At 47.7% G+C, this 18,241-nt stretch overlaps 1 protein-coding gene across 3 annotated transcripts in view; it reads left to right on the forward strand.

Annotated features, from left to right (window-relative positions):
• LOC142883793 (phosphofurin acidic cluster sorting protein 2) overlaps positions 1-18,241 on the forward strand; it is a 52,733-nt gene that overhangs the window by 24,690 nt on the left and 9,802 nt on the right. For 2 of the 3 annotated variants that reach the window (XM_076018999.1, XM_076019000.1), the window contains exons 3-14: positions 6,247-6,336; positions 10,165-10,290; positions 11,702-11,864; positions 12,729-12,820; positions 13,067-13,147; positions 13,525-13,584; positions 14,859-15,010; positions 15,537-15,630; positions 16,566-16,649; positions 17,322-17,485; positions 17,596-17,728; positions 18,015-18,119. In XM_076018999.1, the coding sequence (XP_075875114.1) occupies positions 6,247-6,336; positions 10,165-10,290; positions 11,702-11,864; positions 12,729-12,820; positions 13,067-13,147; positions 13,525-13,584; positions 14,859-15,010; positions 15,537-15,630; positions 16,566-16,649; positions 17,322-17,485; positions 17,596-17,728; positions 18,015-18,119 (1,344 nt within the window). The remainder of the gene's footprint in view (positions 1-6,246; positions 6,337-10,164; positions 10,291-11,701; positions 11,865-12,728; positions 12,821-13,066; positions 13,148-13,524; positions 13,585-14,858; positions 15,011-15,536; positions 15,631-16,565; positions 16,650-17,321; positions 17,486-17,595; positions 17,729-18,014; positions 18,120-18,241) is intronic. The other variant, XM_076019003.1, reaches the window with a different exon arrangement.

Genomic DNA, 18,241 nt, shown 5'->3' on the forward strand with positions numbered 1-18,241 from the left:
AGCGAGGGGCCTGTGGAGCAGTCAGGTGCTGCTAATGTCGCCCCCGGCTCCCGCAGGAAGCCCCCAGATTGACCGTGCGGCTAAACCAGCTGCGACAAACGTGATCGACTGAAGGTTTGTCCGGCCGCCCTCGGCGCAAACACTTTCCACGGCCTGTTTACCGCATGAGTACTCGAAATGTATGTGGCTCGCCAAGTCACATGACTGTCGCGCAGTACGTTGTCATTAAATGTGATGTTTTAAGTGGATGAAGCGATTACAAAATCGCGTATTTCTTATTGTATTTTGCTTTTCCAAAGTGCGTTTGAATTGAGATACCTTTATGAAAGGTGCTGAACAAGCTGACAAAGACGACAGATACCGTTTGAAGGTACTGTGCTGTGTCGGGGACAACCAGAGTCGTCCCCCTCTGACGCGCAAATCCTGTTTCGTATCATTTCATTTCCAAAAGCCAAACTAGTTTTGCCACAGTTTCGAGCGCAAGTTCAGTCCGAGTGTCACACGACTGTTGTTACCATGGTTACAGCCTCTTCCACATACACGGCGTTCAGTGCACCTCGTCAGTGACAGGCGGGCAGTGCTTTTGTTGCTTTAACGGCGAACAACAGGATTGAGAATTTGATTTTGTTTATTCCTGCTTCAGCCGGCCGAGTCTGACGTGATGGGGTGGGGGGGGGGGATGCGTCTGCAACAGACACACACCCACTTTTGGTTATTTTGTCCACATGCACGTTACTTGTAGCTCAAGCTTTCCTTCCGTAATTTGCCTCCAATCACCGCCTCGCTTGTCCCCGCTAACAGTTGAGCACACGCTACGACCTTCATGTGCTCCTCCAGGAAAACGCACAAATAACCGAGTTGCGTCTGCGTCCATGAGCCACGTTGTCTCACGAGCATGAAATCTCTTCATTTCTGCTGAGCTGCCCTCCGGACGGGCGAGCGAGGCTCCGGCTCGCCGCCGCTCCGCAACTGGAGCATTAAATGCAATTTCCAGCAGGTTTGTTCAGGAGGAACAGAGACACTGAAGGGATAAAGAGACAGTTGGAGGAGATGCGGGCGGTGGGGGGGGGGATCGGGAATGGGGGGAGGGGGTTTGTTTACAGACGGGGCACGACAAAGCCTCATTACGCCGTGTCATCCGTCCTCTGCTCAGCACACCGTGGCCGTCCCTTTTCTCTCTGGTTCTCATCAGGTCCGTTGGCCTCTGCTCGCACGCACACACACACACACACACACACACACACACACACACACACACACAGAGCACTTGTACTTGGCCGTTTTCCCCAAGCTCCAGGGAGATGGACGACGATGTTAGCGAGGGGCTCCACAATATTCCCATCCAGATACTTTTAACAAATCATTATTTTTCAATAATTTCGTATCGCTCCTCCCAGGGGGGGGGGGGGGGGGGGGGGGGGACAAATTGCCGTCACCTGCGCTGTGAATTTAGAACGTTCTTTTAAAAATGAGCAATCCAAATGAATTATTGCATTCCAGCTGTGTCGCGGGAGTTCAGATATGGTGCACGCTTTGTTTAATCAGTTTGCCTCATCTTGTTTAAATCTCATCTGTTTAAAAATGATTCTTTGTTCTCGAACCACACTGCCACGGGATGCCAGTACCGCATGTCGTGCAGCCGTAGGTGCAACCTCCCGGAGGAGCCGTCGCTCCCAAGCAAGCGCTCGTCGTCTTTACCTGGGAGCCGGCAGCATTTTCTATTGCGACGACACGCAACGTTGTCTGCTGCTGCATTTTGTGTTGCTGTTATTGCTGTGTGTGTGTGTGTGTGTGTGTGTGTGTGTGTGTGTGTGTGTGTGTGTGTGTGTGTGTGTGCACCCATAGGTGCCTGAGGTTATAACCAGACATTCGTGTCAGCCTGATTATGATAAAGATGAAAAAAAAAGGGCTCGGAAAACCTCATTTCGGTGCAAGCCGGCCTCCGCGCCGAGCACTCCCGTTCGCCGTACACACACATATATGATCTAATTGTGTGTGTGTGTGTGTGTGTGTGTGTGTGTGTGTGTGTGTGTGTGTGTGTGTCGGGCAAAGGCGAAGGCTCCGGAATCCCTCTAATACAATTGCGCCTTGACCTTTTGTGCTGACCCAAAACCATATCCTGTCACTGCTGCAAAACAGCCGAGCCAATTTCAAGAAAAGAGGAGGGGAGAGAAAAAAGAGGAGAAAGTGTGAAGTCTGAATCGTTTTCCCACAGCGGAGGGGTCAGATGGGGCGGGGGGGGGGGGGGTCTCCAAGCATCCCTGCCTCCCTCCATGTGGCCCCCAGACAGACAGTGGAAGAGCTTGTGTGGAGGGGGAGAGGGGGCAGGGGAATGAGGGGGACTGGGGCGGCGGGGGTCCAGGGCACCGAGTGCACGCTCTCCTTTGCCAAGGCTCCGTATTGTTCGCGCGCGTCGGGCAGTTTGAAAGCGCTCGCCCTCGGCCCGCCTTGATTCACCGCGCCCGCCGCCGAGCGGGTGAAAAGAGGCGCGCACAAGGCCTCTTTGTGGCGCTCAGGTTAGGGAAGAGGTCAGGCTTTAGTCTGGGCCCATCAAGGGCTGCAGCTATACCGTCGTCCTGCCGTCACCGAGCCTCTGAAAAAGCTCATTGCGCCCCGGAGGTTCTGCAAATGTCAGCGATTTGCACGTGTTTTTTAATCCCCGCGCTCCCCTCGCTCCTGCAAAACTTTGTTTCCGTTCTTTGAAGTCTCAGCTCATGCAGCGTCGAGTATTGAGAACCGATGCTTTTTTTTTTTTTTATTATTCTTTTGCCTCGGTAAGCCTTTAAAATAGCACTGCCTGATCCTAGAGCGGGGGTGGGCAGACTTCTTGACTTACGGGCAACAGTGGGTTCTAAAATTTGACAGAGGGGCTGGAGCAGGAGCAGGTGGATGGAGTGTTTTAGTGACTCAACTCATGGCAGAAAAAAACATCTTTTGATATGTAGAAAACACGTGGTTTAATGCCTATTGAAAATGAACAAGAGCTTTAATAAATATCTGCCTTTGAAGCCCCACGGTGTTAAGCTCTTTATTGAAATGACTCTTAAACAGTCTTGGCAAGTAATCTATAACTAAGTAATCCACTACTGTAATTAAAATACTTTTTTTCCTAACAGTGGAATGTAACGGGATGACTGTGGCAAAGCTGGTAATTGTATCATAATTACTTTATCAAGCGACGATCCCATTACTTTTCTGCAATATCTTGCAAGCTAGAAAGGTCTTATTATCCACAAAATGTCTGAAATTTAGAAAAACAACCAAAAACAACGACGTTGCAGATTGACGATGCAGCCGTGCATGCAAAGTAATTGATGTGCCGCAAAACGCAGCAAAACAAGCATGGCGGCAGCAAAAGAAAAAGCAGCGATTGCGTTGTATGTTGTGGTTCGCTGTACGTCATGCGCAGGAAACGAGACGTTCTCGACTGCTACTTTCTTTTCTTAACTAAAGTTATTAGTAATTGATTACTTGTGAAACAATGTCGTTAAAAGTAATTAGATTACTTTTTAAAGAAGTAATCAGAAGTTTTACTTTATTTCATTCATTACTTTTATGGAGTAATCCCAACAACACTGCTCTTAAAATACTTTCTATTAATATCATTTCTTCAAGTTCAGCGGGTCGGATTGAAAATCTTAATGGCCTGCATATGGCCCCCAGGCCGTAGTTTGCCCATGCCTGTCCTCAAGTATTAGAATATTTTTTAAAAACAAAAAAAAAAAATCTAAACTTGGACTGGGCCCTTTTCTATGGAAGCGTATCGCTGAAACTTTCACACAATAACCTGATAGTTTCATGTAACAACGTGAAAGTGATCACGTAAAACATGAAACTTTCATGTAATGAGGTGTTACTTAGCCGCCCCTCGCCCCTTTTTTGGCCAGCAATACGCTGCAATTAAAACAAATAATGAGATTGACAATTAGGCACAACGTGTCTGCATGCCTTCTATTGAAAAGATTTATCGAAAGAATCACAACAGCGATCCACAGCGCCTCCGCTCCGCACTTGTTCTTCCTGTTACTAATGACAAAGGGAACAAGTTATATGGGGTTTTATATTGCAGACTGTTTTTTTTTTATTGTTTTTTTACAGTGGGTGGTGCTGTGCTCAGCATAAATTTAACTACATTTGAGCTTGAGAAATATTTACCGCCTCCTTCCTTCCATCTCGATCCATTTAACCTTCAGCCGTGCCATTTTAGTGTTCCTTCAGTGACTTGGAACGGCGCCTGACACATGCGTCTGAGGCCCCCGGAGGATTTCAGTCCCTTCAGACCCTTCAGACGTCTCTGCTTTAAGAAGATAAAACCCAAAGTTGAGACAAAACATTACAACCGGCGTAGTTTTCCAGCCGCTATAATTAAAAAATAAAAGTTGTGTGGCGCTGTGCCTGTTTTGCCATCCACACCGAGACTAATGCAGCACAGTGCCTGTAGTCGGGCCTCTGGTTGTTTGCCGCTCTGCTAATGTAATAGTCAGATAGGTAAATGAGCCCTGTGAGTAGTTTGTATTCAATTGAAGTTAACTTGCTGAATCCAATACACATATTATAATTGTTTTAAGTATCCTGTTTTTCTGTCGGTGTACGTGAACAGTAAGCATTATGTGACATTAGCCTGGATCTGATTTCCCACCTGGGGATCTCTTCAAGGGAATGGGATGCTGAGCTCAGGTGCTGACGGCATCGCACTCCCTGCACAACTGCGGCCTCGGCCCTTTGTGCGGCATCAGCTAAACTAATGTGATGGCAGCACAAAAACATCACATTTGTTAAAAGTAGAAGGAATAAATAAGAGTCAGCGTAATAATACGGTAGTGAAACAGAAGAGTAGAATCAAATTTCTGTTGTATCACCTTGGCATAATAATAATCTTGGCTTCCAATAGTTCTAAAGCCACAATAAAAGTGTTTATTTTTTTCCCACCCAAGCATTTCTAGCACCTGTGCAAACATTGACACAGTCCTCATCACTAGTGGTCATTGTCACTAGTAATTAGAATGCAGGCAGAGGTGTGCACACACCTTAATACGATCAATAGTGTTATAAACCGGAAAACTGGAGTCCATGTATCTTTTGTCTAAGCCCCTCGCCTCAGCCACGTCCCGATCTTCCCCATTTCCCACGACTGCTGTCCACCCTGAATCCAAGAAAAAACATTTTTGTCAAGCACTTAGAATCCCCCCCTCCCCCTTGTGATGGTTTTCACTTTAACGTTGTGAGCTCAAGAAAAGTTATTTTAAATCGCTCGACTCTGCATTCTTGAGCTGCGATAGCTGGCCATTTCATTTGGAATCTCTTACATAATTTAGCAGCTCTGATGACTCTGGGCTCAAATGTCGAACCCAACACATCAGACTATTACCCAGAATCCTCACTTGCCCTGCCCTGTACTCCTGCCAACTTCAGCAGATGCCCAGTGGAAGCTTTAAGGATTTGTGTGTTTATTTTCACAGCAGAGGACGTGTCTAGTCAAAATGTGTATATTAGCCAACAGATGCCCGTTGTCTGCACTTTGCAACATGACAGAAAATTGAAGCGTGACCAAGGTCTATTTTAGACCCTCTGTCTTTTCCTGTTTCTCCTTTTTTTTTTAAGAGTGAAAAAGGAAGTGCAGTTTAATTAACCAGAACTGAATAAGCGGCATTACAGGTTTTGTTTTCAGGATCATAAACGCGCTGCAAAGCTGAGAGGGGTCCTCTGAGGACGTGGCGCGTGTCCATATTGTTTTTTTGGACGAGGCTTGGAAGAGAAGTGGCAACCCGTGGCATTTAAATCCTCGCTGCGTGCGTGGCCAAGCACACTGGGAGCCAGGGCCCAGAATTAGCTTATGCGATGAGTCTCACTTGACCGTAAGCATTATATAATACGTCGAAATTTGATTTTGATTAGCGGCTTGAAACTCTGTCCTCGCTTACCTGTTAGCTCTCCTTGGCAACAGCCTGCGTCGCACTAGCGACGTGCAAGGGCACATTCGCACCAAGACAAACCCTCTGGGTTTCAGCAACAAAATACATTTGTCTTTGTGGCTGAGCGATGTCTCATGCTTTATCTTGGTCGGACTTGTATGGCACGCGGTTTCACGGCACTGATTCTCACACAAAGTTGTAAATACCGGTGTGGGAATTGTTTGTCCCTGCCGTGGCAAATGTCATTTACTCCCAGCACAAAACCCGACGCCCTTTCTGTTTTTCTCGTTTATCATCGATGCACTCACAGTGTCTCCTTTGCTCTTCCATCCAGGGTTCAAAGCGTCTCCTGAGGTCCAACGAGTACGTCCTCCCGCCCAGCGGACTGATGGAGACAGATTTGGAGCTCACATTCTCTCTGCAGGCAAGCGCTCTTGACATTTCACTGCGAATTCTCGCGCCAATGTGCGACATGCTCGACAGGCCGGATTGTGTTGCAACCTTTCAGGAAAGTCCAACCCCCCTGCGAGGAGCGTCGGCAGTCGGGAACGCACGCACCAGTTTCCCCCACAAATGTGTTTACAACATTTTATATAGACTGAATTCGAGCGAGGCCATTATTTTTAGCCTCCCTTCATAATCAGAGGTGTTGGCGTCTGTTGTAATGGGAGGGAAGCTGGGGGGACAGGAAGCGCTGCCGTGTCTGTCGACGGCAGTCTTCCAAGTGCAACCTCGCTCTGCGCAGAAATGAGTCATTACTGCACTCATGGAAGCAGAAAGTTTTTATGGCAGGCACAATGCTACAGATTTGGAGTCACTGACCCCCGCATGCATCCTGCCCGTTTGTGGATGGGTAGCCAGACATATTGCATAAAGCCTGGACTGCTTTTCCATTCAGGGGAAGTGGTGAGAACAGAGGTTTGGATCACTTTCTTCAGTGCCAGTTGCAGATGGGCCATTAGTATTTGTTTTGCAATCTGAGAGAGCAGGCATCCATTTTTCTAGACGTGAATTCAATAAATATCACAATACAAAATTCAATAAGATTCTCTCAGTGGTAAATAAGAGAGTAGAGAAGTAGGTCGCCATGGATAGACATACGTGGTAATATGTGCTGGGTCTATACGGCTTGTTCAGTACAGTAGCCACTGGAACAAAGCCACTCACAGAGCAGTCGGTTCTGAACCTTGGAATCGCACATCACTGCCGAGAGGACAAAAGCTGGAATTGTCCGTGCAGGTGTTTGGCGTCATCGTGGAGGGTGGTCCCTCTGCTCCTGCAGAGTGGACAGAGACTCAAGGTTAAGATGAGATTTACCGTGCTACGGTCTTCATCGGCCCCGTTTCCGTCCTTCAAGGAGAAAATCGCTATGTCAGCACGCCATCAAAAGGAAAGATAAAACTGATTCAGCTGGACAGGTTTTTTTTTGAAAGAGTCGTTAAGGTTTCCCTCAATATAAATGGACAGTTACCCGAGTCCTGAGACAAGGCAATCGCTGGTGGTGACCCTTCCCCATGCATCACAAGATTGCTGCAATTTAGTATTCATGGAGTCGAGTCATAACGACTGGGGTATTCACATACTTTAACAGACAAGACTCCAGCTACCGCAACTGTTATTCAGCACGAACGGGATCTAAAAGCCTCCCAGTCAGGGCCTTTAGTTTTGTTGAACTGTGTTAAAGCTGCTCAAAAGTCAACAAATAACGGTCCGGCGTGACACCCTGTGTCTTGCAAGTGTTTAAAAAGTAAATAAATAAGAGCAAGTGCAGCGTCCTCTCTGCCCCCCACCCCATCACGAGGTCAAATACCAACTGCAGATGGTCCCAAGTCCCCTCGGTGTTTCCCGAAATCTCGGCCCACACAAGCTTTTCAAAGGTCTTCATTAAAATTTAGGTTAGAGCCGCCGGCCCGAGATCATTAAGTGCTTTGAGGACAGATTGTAGTGGCAGTGACACAGCACTTTTCCACACACTGGGGGGACTCACTGAAGCTTTATAGGCTGATGAAACATTGGACTCAGCCCCTTAAACAAGAATGCGCAAGACGTCCACAAATATTGTCTGTCTACGAGCTCTTATTCATCTTAAGACTAAACAAAATCCTTCTGTGCTTGACAATGATTTATTATCAAATGCTGATTGTCCTTTGTTGTTTGGCTGAGCTCTTTGTGTTCTTCGCTAAAAAAAAAAAAAAAAAAAAAATCTAGTGCGTCAGGAATATCGTATTACAATTGTTGAGGATCTCAGCAAAGTGCTGATCTGATTTAAAACCGGCCCAGGAGGCTCACGCTACCATTCCTAAGTTTTGCAGTCTTGATATGTTTCCTGCTAAACCGAGCACAGGCTTCCTTATTGCCAGGCATCTTGTTCTCTAACATTGATTCACAGTCCAGTCTCTTTTGGCGTTGAGTTGTTCAGTGTGAAGTTCTTCAGTGGCCGTATACTGTTTTCAAGGTCACCGCTTCCATTGGAAAGCTTCTTTCTTTATATTGTCTATTCAACTGCTCTAGTAAAACCAAGGCCTATTATTTGTGTATATGTTATCCCTGTCACGTGGGATTATCGTGCCTGTACAAAAGCAAATGTAAAGCAAGATGTTTTCCAAAGACTGTCCATTATCATCTTGTGACAGACAGAGCGCAGATTCTTGATTCCAGTCTTTCGTGACGGCAGTCGGGACCTTTTCCCCTCCCGAAGAGCCGTTTCAGAAGTTGGCAACACTCACGGCCTGTTGAGCCAGAAATTGGAGGAAGGAAGGATTTGTGTGCACCTTTGGGAGACACAAAGTAAAAATGTTCCTCGTTGAACATGAAACACAGTGATAGTAGAAGTTATTTCAGGATTTGTTTAGTTAGCATCAGTAGAGATAGACGGCAGTCTGCGCCGTGTCAGCAGTAGCACAGGAGGCTAACGCAGCATTCAGGTGGATGTACGCTGCACTCCTCAATATGTGACAGTCGGCAGGTCGATGTCTCCACTCCACACGATGCCTCCCTCAGAGGACGGTATCTCGGTAGATGCCAGAACACCAAACTCTATACACAGGTCTTTTCGGAGCAGCACGTCCCCTCTGTTCCTCGGGGACTGCCTGCACTTCCTACAGTCAGTGTAGGCAGGATGATCCTGGAGAGCAGTCACTTCCCCTCTCCCGCAACGCCCACGCTTTGTTTGCCGCGTTTCGTTTTCTCCCCGTAAGTGGTGCTCGTGTCAGTGACGTCTCCCTCAATGAAGTCCAGCGCTTGTGCTGTGCGGCGGGCTAAACTGCCGTCATTTTACCGCAGAAGCAACACGTCTGACGTGGCTAACGGCGATTAGGGCGAGACACTTTGGATCCACATCACGAGCATCCAGCTATGGAACACTTGACGACACATGACAGTCACCACGACACGACAAATAAGATGGAGAAAAAAAGGCCAACAGAGACATCAGAACATGAAAATACTTGCGATTGAGTTTGCATATGTGCAATGATTGTTAAATAAATACCACAACAAAGTTCTTCTAGACTTCTAGAAGGTGATTTCTTCAGGTTTGCACAAACACACCGAGAATCATGCCACTCTGCTGTTCACAGTAGGCTTGCTGCATAGCCGAGAGCACAAAAGCAGCAGGGTCATCTGCTATTGTTGCGTGCGCGTTTGCCGTTCCACTGAGGAAAAAGTATTAATCTCAGGCGCGGCTGGAAAACAAGAAGGTTGCAGGATCTGAAGATTGCGCCCTGGAAAGCCCATTCTCTGAGAGTTTGCGATTTCAGGGCGCCGGCGCACCGCTGTCGTTTAAACAACAGGTCGTGCCGCAGCGCAAGTGCTTGATGTGTAACCCTGTGCTATGTAAACACGGCCCAAGTCACTTAAAGTGAAGCCTCCAGTGGCTCTTGAGGGAAATTTGGCCCTAAAGTGGGTTGGGAAGTGTGTCTTTTCAACAGTTCAGCGCCAGTCCAGCCAATAGTCCACTGAAAGGTTTTATTTCATGTCAATTTCTGATTGTAAGAATCACAACAGAACTCCTCCCAACAGTGAAAGTCTTTAAGAGAGGTGTGTGAGGGTGTCTGTACATCATCTACTTGATAAAGAAAAAGGAGGCCAGTATCCTAAATAGGCTGTGTTCTGATATTTGACTTACTTACAACAAATGACATTGTTTTCTAGCACTTGGCTGGCCCTCGTCTCGTTTTGTTTGTGTCCCCTGTAAAAAAAAAAAAAAAATGTTTGTTCTCCCACGTTGTTCATCAAGCCTCTTTTTCCACAGTACCCGCATTTTCTGAAGAGGGACGCCAACAGGCTGCAGATCATGCTGCAGAGGAGGAAACGCTACAAGAACCGAACCATCCTGGGCTACAAGACCTTGGCGGTGGGGGTCATCAACATGGCAGAGGTACTGCGCACCCCCCCCCCCCCCCCCCCAGTAGTTTTCCCTTCTCGTCCGTTGCCCCTCCGCTAACACCGGCGCTAGCGTCGCTGCGCTGTGTCACGGGGGAGAAGGCCCTCTTGTGTCTCGCATCGTTCCACATGACTCACGGTCATCGCGCATACCGCTGCGTGAGATTATGGGGCCATCTGGAGCTGCTTTCAGGAGCACATTGCAGAAGCCGGGACATTCAGTGCCGCATTACGATGTGCATTTCAGACCCGGTCGCCATCGCATCAGTTGCCAGCCGCTGCTGTCAATAACGATGGGCGCACGTTGGAGCATGCATGCAGCTGCTAATTGATCCCCTGTTGGTCCCCTTGAACAAATTTTAACAGGGCACAGTGGGCCGTTTTTATTTCCAAGGTGATATCACTGTTATTGCTTCCAAAATTGCATCGGATATTTTCCCTTTTCCAGTCGAGCCGCAGATCGATTTGTATGGACACAGCGGGGACAAATAAGACAGACGGATGTTGAGCGTCTCGCATTTGCAGAATGCAGAAACGCGGGAGACATTACTGCAGTTTAATCACAGCAGCTGAAGGATGGGCCCATTACTGTTGAGCAGGAGCGGCCCCAGCGCAGTAATTGACCGGCGTCTTTAACAAGACCGATGCATTATTGCATTTTGAAACGCCGCCTGTCCCGGCGGGTTGTATTCGGCGCAGGGCTGCGGTCAAAAACAGCCCGTGAGGCCTCGGCGAGTGAAGCTGCATCGGCCGTTATATTGAATCCCGTTTGGTAATTTGCGCTGTTTTTCCGCAGCCGTGCACGCTCTCCCCCTCCCCCGCCCTCGCTCGAGATCCGCGGAGGGAGCACGCGGGACCAAGTCGCTTATTGGACTTTGCGTGCCGCATTAAAGTGCGACCCCGCCGGGGGGTTTGAGCAAAATGAGCCGAGTCCCTCGACGGCAATTCATCAAGTGAAATATTGTGAATGTGCCCCCCAAGACATAGGTTAAAATAACAGCCGGGCCTCGTCTAATCAGACTCAAAAGCGGCAGACGATATAAGCAAATTAGCAAGGCTTGTTGAGAAGTCCACAATGGGTTAACGACGACGGTCGGCTTCTAATCAGCCTGCTGGAAGAATAAAACAGCTTTGCTTTATTGAAATAACATTTTCTCGATAAACAAAATTCTTGTCTCTTCTTTTTTTTTTTTGAAAAGTTTTTTTTTTTTATTCAGCACACTCTGTTCTGACACAGCTCGGCAACATGATTATCAGATCATGCTGCAGTACATGAAAGCATGAAAACAAGCCTTAGCATCGCGGCTAAACGAGGGTCTACCAGTCCCCTGCATTCTGTTTGCATTATTGTTAAAAATCGCCCCTCACCCGTCTTTCTGCTCATGTCTCCCCGTGTCCATGCCCAGGTGATGCAACACCCGACAGACGGAGGACAGATCCTGGGTCTCCATAGCAATGTGAAGGAGGCGCCAGTGCGTGTGGCGGAGATCAGCGTGTACTCTCTGTCCAGCCAGCCCATCGACCACGAGGACGGCAACGGCCAGGCCGGCCGCAAGGCCAAAACCTCAGGTGGGCGCGGCCGTCTCTCTCCCCCACCTCCCCACCTCCCTTCCCCCTCCTTCCCCCCCCTTCCCCTTTCGCGCGTCCATCGAAACAATCCCGCGCCCGCTCAGCCCGCCCGCCCGCCAGTCCAGAATCCTGGCTGTAATTTCATCCGCGCTGCAGCCAGCCCTCCCCGCCCAGGCCTCCCTCTTCCCCTCCTTACCACCTGGTTCCTATTTCCCACCCCGAAGACAGAGTAAACTCCATTAATCCCAAGACAACCAATGACCCAAGGGCACGCTGGTCTCTTCACTTCTGGCTGTTATGTTGCTTTGACAGAAGAACAGATTCAGGGGCCTATTACCTTACACTTCATTTATTTATTTATTTTTTGCTTTAATTCAATTCCGGGCGGGGAGACGCATTGGACTCCACGCCTTCCTCTCCACTGAGCTTATTTCTACACTGCTCTGGATTTTATTAAGAGGCCGTTTAAACATAACACATGAGCTCATGGAGCAGGTATTGAGCCAGTGTCACTCTAAAGGGAGAGACCATGTTTATCTTTCTTCTCCCTGCAGCCATGCTTACTAGCATCTGTCCCATTGGAAGCGCATGGCGCTGGGTGGGTCCCAGGCAAGGAAAGTCAATAGAATGTTGAAGATGAGCAGTGGAGAAAAAGAAAAATAATGTATATTATATATTATATGAGTATTTGTCCAAAACAATTCCTTTTGATCTCAAAAACATTGTTTGGGTTTGATATGTGTCCTATTTCGGTTCATGGAAACAAATCATTTGTAATAAATAAAAACAAATAATGCAAGTCACGTTTTTGATCGTCGCTAACGTTGTCGTTCTCTTGTGTGCGTCTGTGCTCGCCCGCCTCAGATCGCTCCCCAGACATGGATAATTACTCTGAGGAGGACGACGACAGCTACTCATCGGAGCAGGAAGCCAGTGACGACGCAGTTCACGGCCAGGTCAGCGCTTGACTGCAGCTGCAGACACATCTTCGAGCACCTTATGTGAAACTCAAAGTATTTTGAAAGGAGCCTAGTTATTGTACTGAATAAACAGATGCATTTATTTATTTGCCGCAGTCATTTCTTTCAATTCGGTCGTAATTGGTCCTTTTAGACTTAGCTTGCATAACTTCCCCCGCCTTAAATTTGCCTAAAATGCTTGCAGGCAATTTTAAGACTCAGTAGTTTTTGTTCACGTTACAGGATCTTTACGACGAGGACGACGAGGTCAGAAAGCCCAAGAAGCCCCGGCGGAAAATGATCCGAACCACCTCCATGACCAGAGTGAGTGGCCTCCCCGGCAATCATTGACTACAGGAAACGACTCCAGACCCGCGCTGGCCGCCGCGCACGCTTTAAAAAGGGAGAAGCGCGCACACCATGTTCCATTTGTTCAAGCCATTAGAGCCATGTGGACGAGCATGTAAATGAACGCTATGGGCTCACTGGACCAATCCTAATGGTCTTTATGGAGAGCGGCTATGAATGAGTAATCCAGCGGTGGTGGAGTTGCTGGGAGAAGTGATAAGCTTGAGCCCAGCTGTCATGCAAATTTAATCGCGACAGTTCTACGCCCCCATCCCCTTTTTCACAGCCCTCTTTTTTTCTCACTTGAGTGTGTTAAAAAAATGTACTGTGTGTCTTTGTCTTTCCTGTTACAGCAACCTAACTTCAAGCAGAAGTTTGTAGCCTTGCTGAAGAGGTTCAAGGTGACAGATGAGGTGAGTGCGAAGAATATTAATAAAATCGTAATAATCGGCCTCCGTTCGGAGCGGCGCCCTGGGAGAAAATGGTAAATGTCAAAGGCAAAGCAAGTGCGGGGAGCTTTGCCGCGCTGGCACGGCGTTGACCATGAAGCGCGGCGGTTATATAAAATGCCTTTGAGGCAGAAGGACGTAATCGCTGCGCGAACTGTCTTCGCGATGTACCGCCGCGTAGCTGCCATGTGCTCCTGACTGAGTGAACACGAAATCGCCGCAATAGCAGGCAGTACGCACAGTTCCGCTCCCATGACGTCTCCATTAGCAACCATTCATGTGCGCTGGGTCCATTAACGACTTTATTCTCAACCACCTAATCTAAAGTCCCATGTAGGCTTTTTGATTTCAGTGCCCCTCCAAGTCCTTCAGAGTTTCTCTGGATTCCACACATAATGGCTCATAATCAGGTTATCAGCAGAGCCATTGTATGAAGTGACCATTAGATGTGCACACTAAGATGCACTTTCGAAACAGAAATGATTAACGCCATCAAATGCTGAAATCTGTAGGAATGATTTAAATCTGCACTGCCACAGTGATTCTCTGTCTTAATGTTCAAAAAGAGGATTTAATGCAGCAACTGAATGAGTATCTGGTTTCTTTTTTAAGGTTGAATTGCAACAAATAAACGTTCTGATGTAACATTGTGGCGCTAACAAGAGCCTCTGAGTTCAAACTGAGCTACTTGTGCATTTGTTGGGGAGAGTTTAGGAGGCTCCAGGTGTCCCGGTTGATCTTTTATCACGTTCCCCCGCCCCTAATCCGTTCCTTGTGGCCAGCCAGTGTGCAGGGCCGTGGCTCTATAAATACACTGCCAGGAGGAGGAGGAGGAGGAGGAGGAGTGGAGACAGACTGTGTTTATCTGCTCCCCGCGAGCTTCTGCTCTTACGGATCGGTATTAATCACCTGAATAATCCACAGGCCAGCCGGGCCGTAGTTGCCATACATTCCCCACTGCGCGGCTGACAGATCAAGGTTCAGCACCCTGGACTCCCTCCTGCCTCTGTTCCCTTTTAATTGGCCTGGCCGGGACGGGGTGGAAGGATGTATTTATAGCTCTTTGTCTTATTTTACCGCCTTTGCTCTTGTCAGTCATTACTCGAGCCCCATTAGGCCGGCCTGCGAAAGTGATTAGCTAATGCACAGCGGCGGGGCGCTACCCGCGTTTTTTTTAATCCGTGACCGTAATCACAAATGCCGCTTGTTGATGTGTTGATGATGTGTCTGCCGGGCAGGTCTTGGACTCTGACCCCGTGGACCAGACCCAGGAGGTGGAGGAGGATCTGGACCTGCTGTACGACAGCCTGGAGGTGTACAACCAGAGTGACAGCGGGCCGGAGATGGAGGACAACGAAAGTGTCCTCAGCACGCCCAAGCCCAAACTCAAGTAAGTGCTTCGCCCCGCCATACTGAACTGAGTTCCAGTTTGTCTCACACACACACACACACTCTGCGTGGATTAAGATCTTAATCCTCTACTTCGTAAATGAATTGCATTTAGCACTTTAATTGTAAGGATTGCATAGATCAGTGTTGCTCAAAGTGGGTGGTGCCCCCCTGACCTCCCCCCCCAGGGGGCGCAGGGTCCTGTCACGGGAGGCGCGAAACATGAGGGGGGGGATTGCTGTTGTTTATTTTCAATTTAAGTGACTAAGAGAAAAGTGAAATGAATGTGAAGTTTGTACAACAGAAATGACGATTTTTTTTTTTTATATATATATATTTATTTATTTATTAATTTATTTTTTAAGGTTTCAATAAAGCTGAAAACAGCCTATTTTGTCGGGGGGGGGGGATAACAAATGTTCTTCCTCCACTGGCCTGGATAAAGAATAGATATCCAAAGATGCACATTTTGTGTTTATTTTCCCTCTGTCTCATCCTTGTTTCTTTTCTTTTTTTTTTTGTTCCAGGCCGTTTTTCGAAGGGATGTCTCACTCCAGCTCCCAGACAGAAATTGGAAGCATACACAGCCAAAAAAGTCAGCAGAGAGAGCTGTCATGTCCCGTGAGTCCATGACAAATCACAATGTTAATACTCTTCTGTGATGGTATCTGATTTCAACCTCCCCGGTTTCGCTCGCCGAGCTCTTCCCTTTTAATTAATCACCGGAGAGGATCCACTAGTAAACACTGTTGCGTAAACAATCCACCCCTGAGTTCCATTTTGAACGCGTCGCAGTCCTCTGAAGGCGCCGCGGCGCGAGCTTCTTCCCCCAAAAGAGCAAAAGATACTACCGAGCAGCTATTCTGAGCACGAGTGCAATGCAGCAGCAGATGGGGTGAGGGGACCTGCAGTCCTTACCCTCTTCACCCCGTCGGCCCTCTCGTATTTATAGGGACTGACACCGGACGACCTCTCCGCCGCCATCGACACAGACACAAACACACAGACGTTCACAAAATATGCCCCCGCGCTCAGCGGGAAGATTGGATGGAGCAATCTCTGAAGTCCTGCTTGGAGATTTACGGCCTATTGGAAACAGCAAGGGCAGAGTACGGACCGGAGGGAATGTGGAGTGCGGTGGCAAGAGAGGGTTTATAAATATGTTGGAATCCAGCCTGAAGCTCTTCAGACCACCGTAGAACTCCATTTTGCTCAATAAACGACTCCGGTTGAAGTTCACAAACGTTTAAAATGGAAAGTCTGTGTCATAAAGCACAAATAAATTGGACAAAAACACCCTGTCGGACAAATGGTCTTTTATTAGCTTAAGTAAAAACCTCTGGGGATATTTTTATTTGCCTGCATTGTCGTCATCTTTTAAGGCGTCACAGCGAAATGGTTCAGTTGTTCGTACTCAGTATTGATCTTAGCAGATGCCTTGGCGTTCCCCCCCCCCTTTTTTTTTTTTCAGCTGTGAGATGTTGTCATTCGTAGTCTCCAGAGATGTGACCTGCCATGTAAAATAGAAGCTTGGTGTGTGTTTGTTTGCCCTGCAGACTGGAGACTTCCTGACCGTGGACAGATGTAAAGTCCAAGGGACCCGATATCAAGAGGAGAGCAAAGCAGACACAACTGTTGGGGTAGGGGATCTCCCAACATCTGTGGCTGGTTAAAGCCACACAACTGTAGTCGTGCAGTCGTAATTGTGAAATATTGGCGAGTCTATCAGAATGATCTACAAAATATATATATTAAAAAAAACTTACTTTACTTAACAGCATGCAAATCAGTGATCCTGTTCAATTACCTTAATGATGCTGTACGCAAAGTAATATGATGATGTCATGAAAATGTCAGCCTTTGGGATTTGCGCGTGTTGAGAACCAGCCGGCTCGTGTGCAGTAGGAATGCGGCCACTGTATACATTGTACTCCTGTCCTCCTGACCTTGTGATCATGTAAATAAATGCATCTCCTCTTTGTCCCACGGGTCCTCTCTCCCTCCCAACACGGCATCAATAACCAACAAACAAGGTCAAACGGACATTGCGCAATGCTAATGATGGTGTGGCCTATTGAAATGGTGGCCTGAAATATTGTGCTTACATTTGAATGTCCACAAAACATTGATGCCCTCGTTATATCATCATTATTATATCCTTATTAGCTCAGCACTGGACATGCAGGGGCCCGGTTTGTTTTGGCGTAAAGACCGCGTAAGACTACGACATCTAGTGGTGAAATGTTATCGCATCTACAGCGTCTTCACTGCGAGCGGCTGCCTTCGATAAATGCTATTTTATTTTCTGACAGTTTGCTCTGTCACCGCACACTTCCCTTTCGGTTCAGGAGCCCGAGCCCGACGACAGCGGGCCCGGACCAGGCGAGGTGAGCAGCTGGGACCTCAACACGGAGAGGGTGACCACGACCGTCGGCAAGCTGTGCAAGACCGAGTCCCAGAACCACATGTCTCCGAGGTACTCAGCCGAGCGACTCACCTGGAAACGAGCGCGCAGGCTTGTGAGTTCTTGTCAGTTTTTGCTTTAATTTCTCTGCTTCTTTTTTTTTTTTTTTGTTCTTTCGTTAGTAAAATGGAAAACAGGCTGCAGAGGCGCCCCCGCAGCACCTCCATGAAAGACAGGCAGAACTCCAAGGCCCAGAGTGACAGGACCAGCAGCATGGAGAGCGAGTGCTCTCCGGACTCTCGACTCATAGCGCAGGTACAGCAGCACTGAGACGCTCAGACTGCCTCGGAAATAAAGATAAAAAAGATAAGATAAGAATGACTTTATTCACCCCGAGGGGGAAATTCAAGGAGGTCACACCACTCACCACAGTACACACGCACACAGTACAGTAAGATAGCTCATAGTACATTGCAATACATTAAGGCAATGTAGTAAATACCGGACCAGCCATATTTAAAATAAATAAATAAATAAAATTCAAGTAAAACCAATAAAAGTGCAGGTAGAAAAAACTAAACCTTTCCCTCTGGTTTCAAAGGTTCCCAGGAAGTCGGTTTACGATCAGCTGAACCAGATCCTGATCTCTGACGAACGGCTGCCAGAGAGCATCATTCTCATCAACACCATGGAGTGGCAAGGACAGGTGGGACATTGACAATACGTCACGTTTAGATACATGGGGGGGTTAAAATACTCTTCTTCAGTCATTTAGCGTGTTTAACTAAGGATGCACTGTTATGTCTGCCAATTTCAGCAATTTCACCA

This window comes from Nelusetta ayraudi, unplaced genomic scaffold (assembly GCF_046127955.1).
Source record: "Nelusetta ayraudi isolate G7.1 ecotype Tasmania unplaced genomic scaffold, CSIRO-AGI_Nayr_v1 ptg000008l, whole genome shotgun sequence".
Lineage (NCBI taxonomy): Eukaryota > Metazoa > Chordata > Actinopteri > Tetraodontiformes > Monacanthidae > Nelusetta > Nelusetta ayraudi.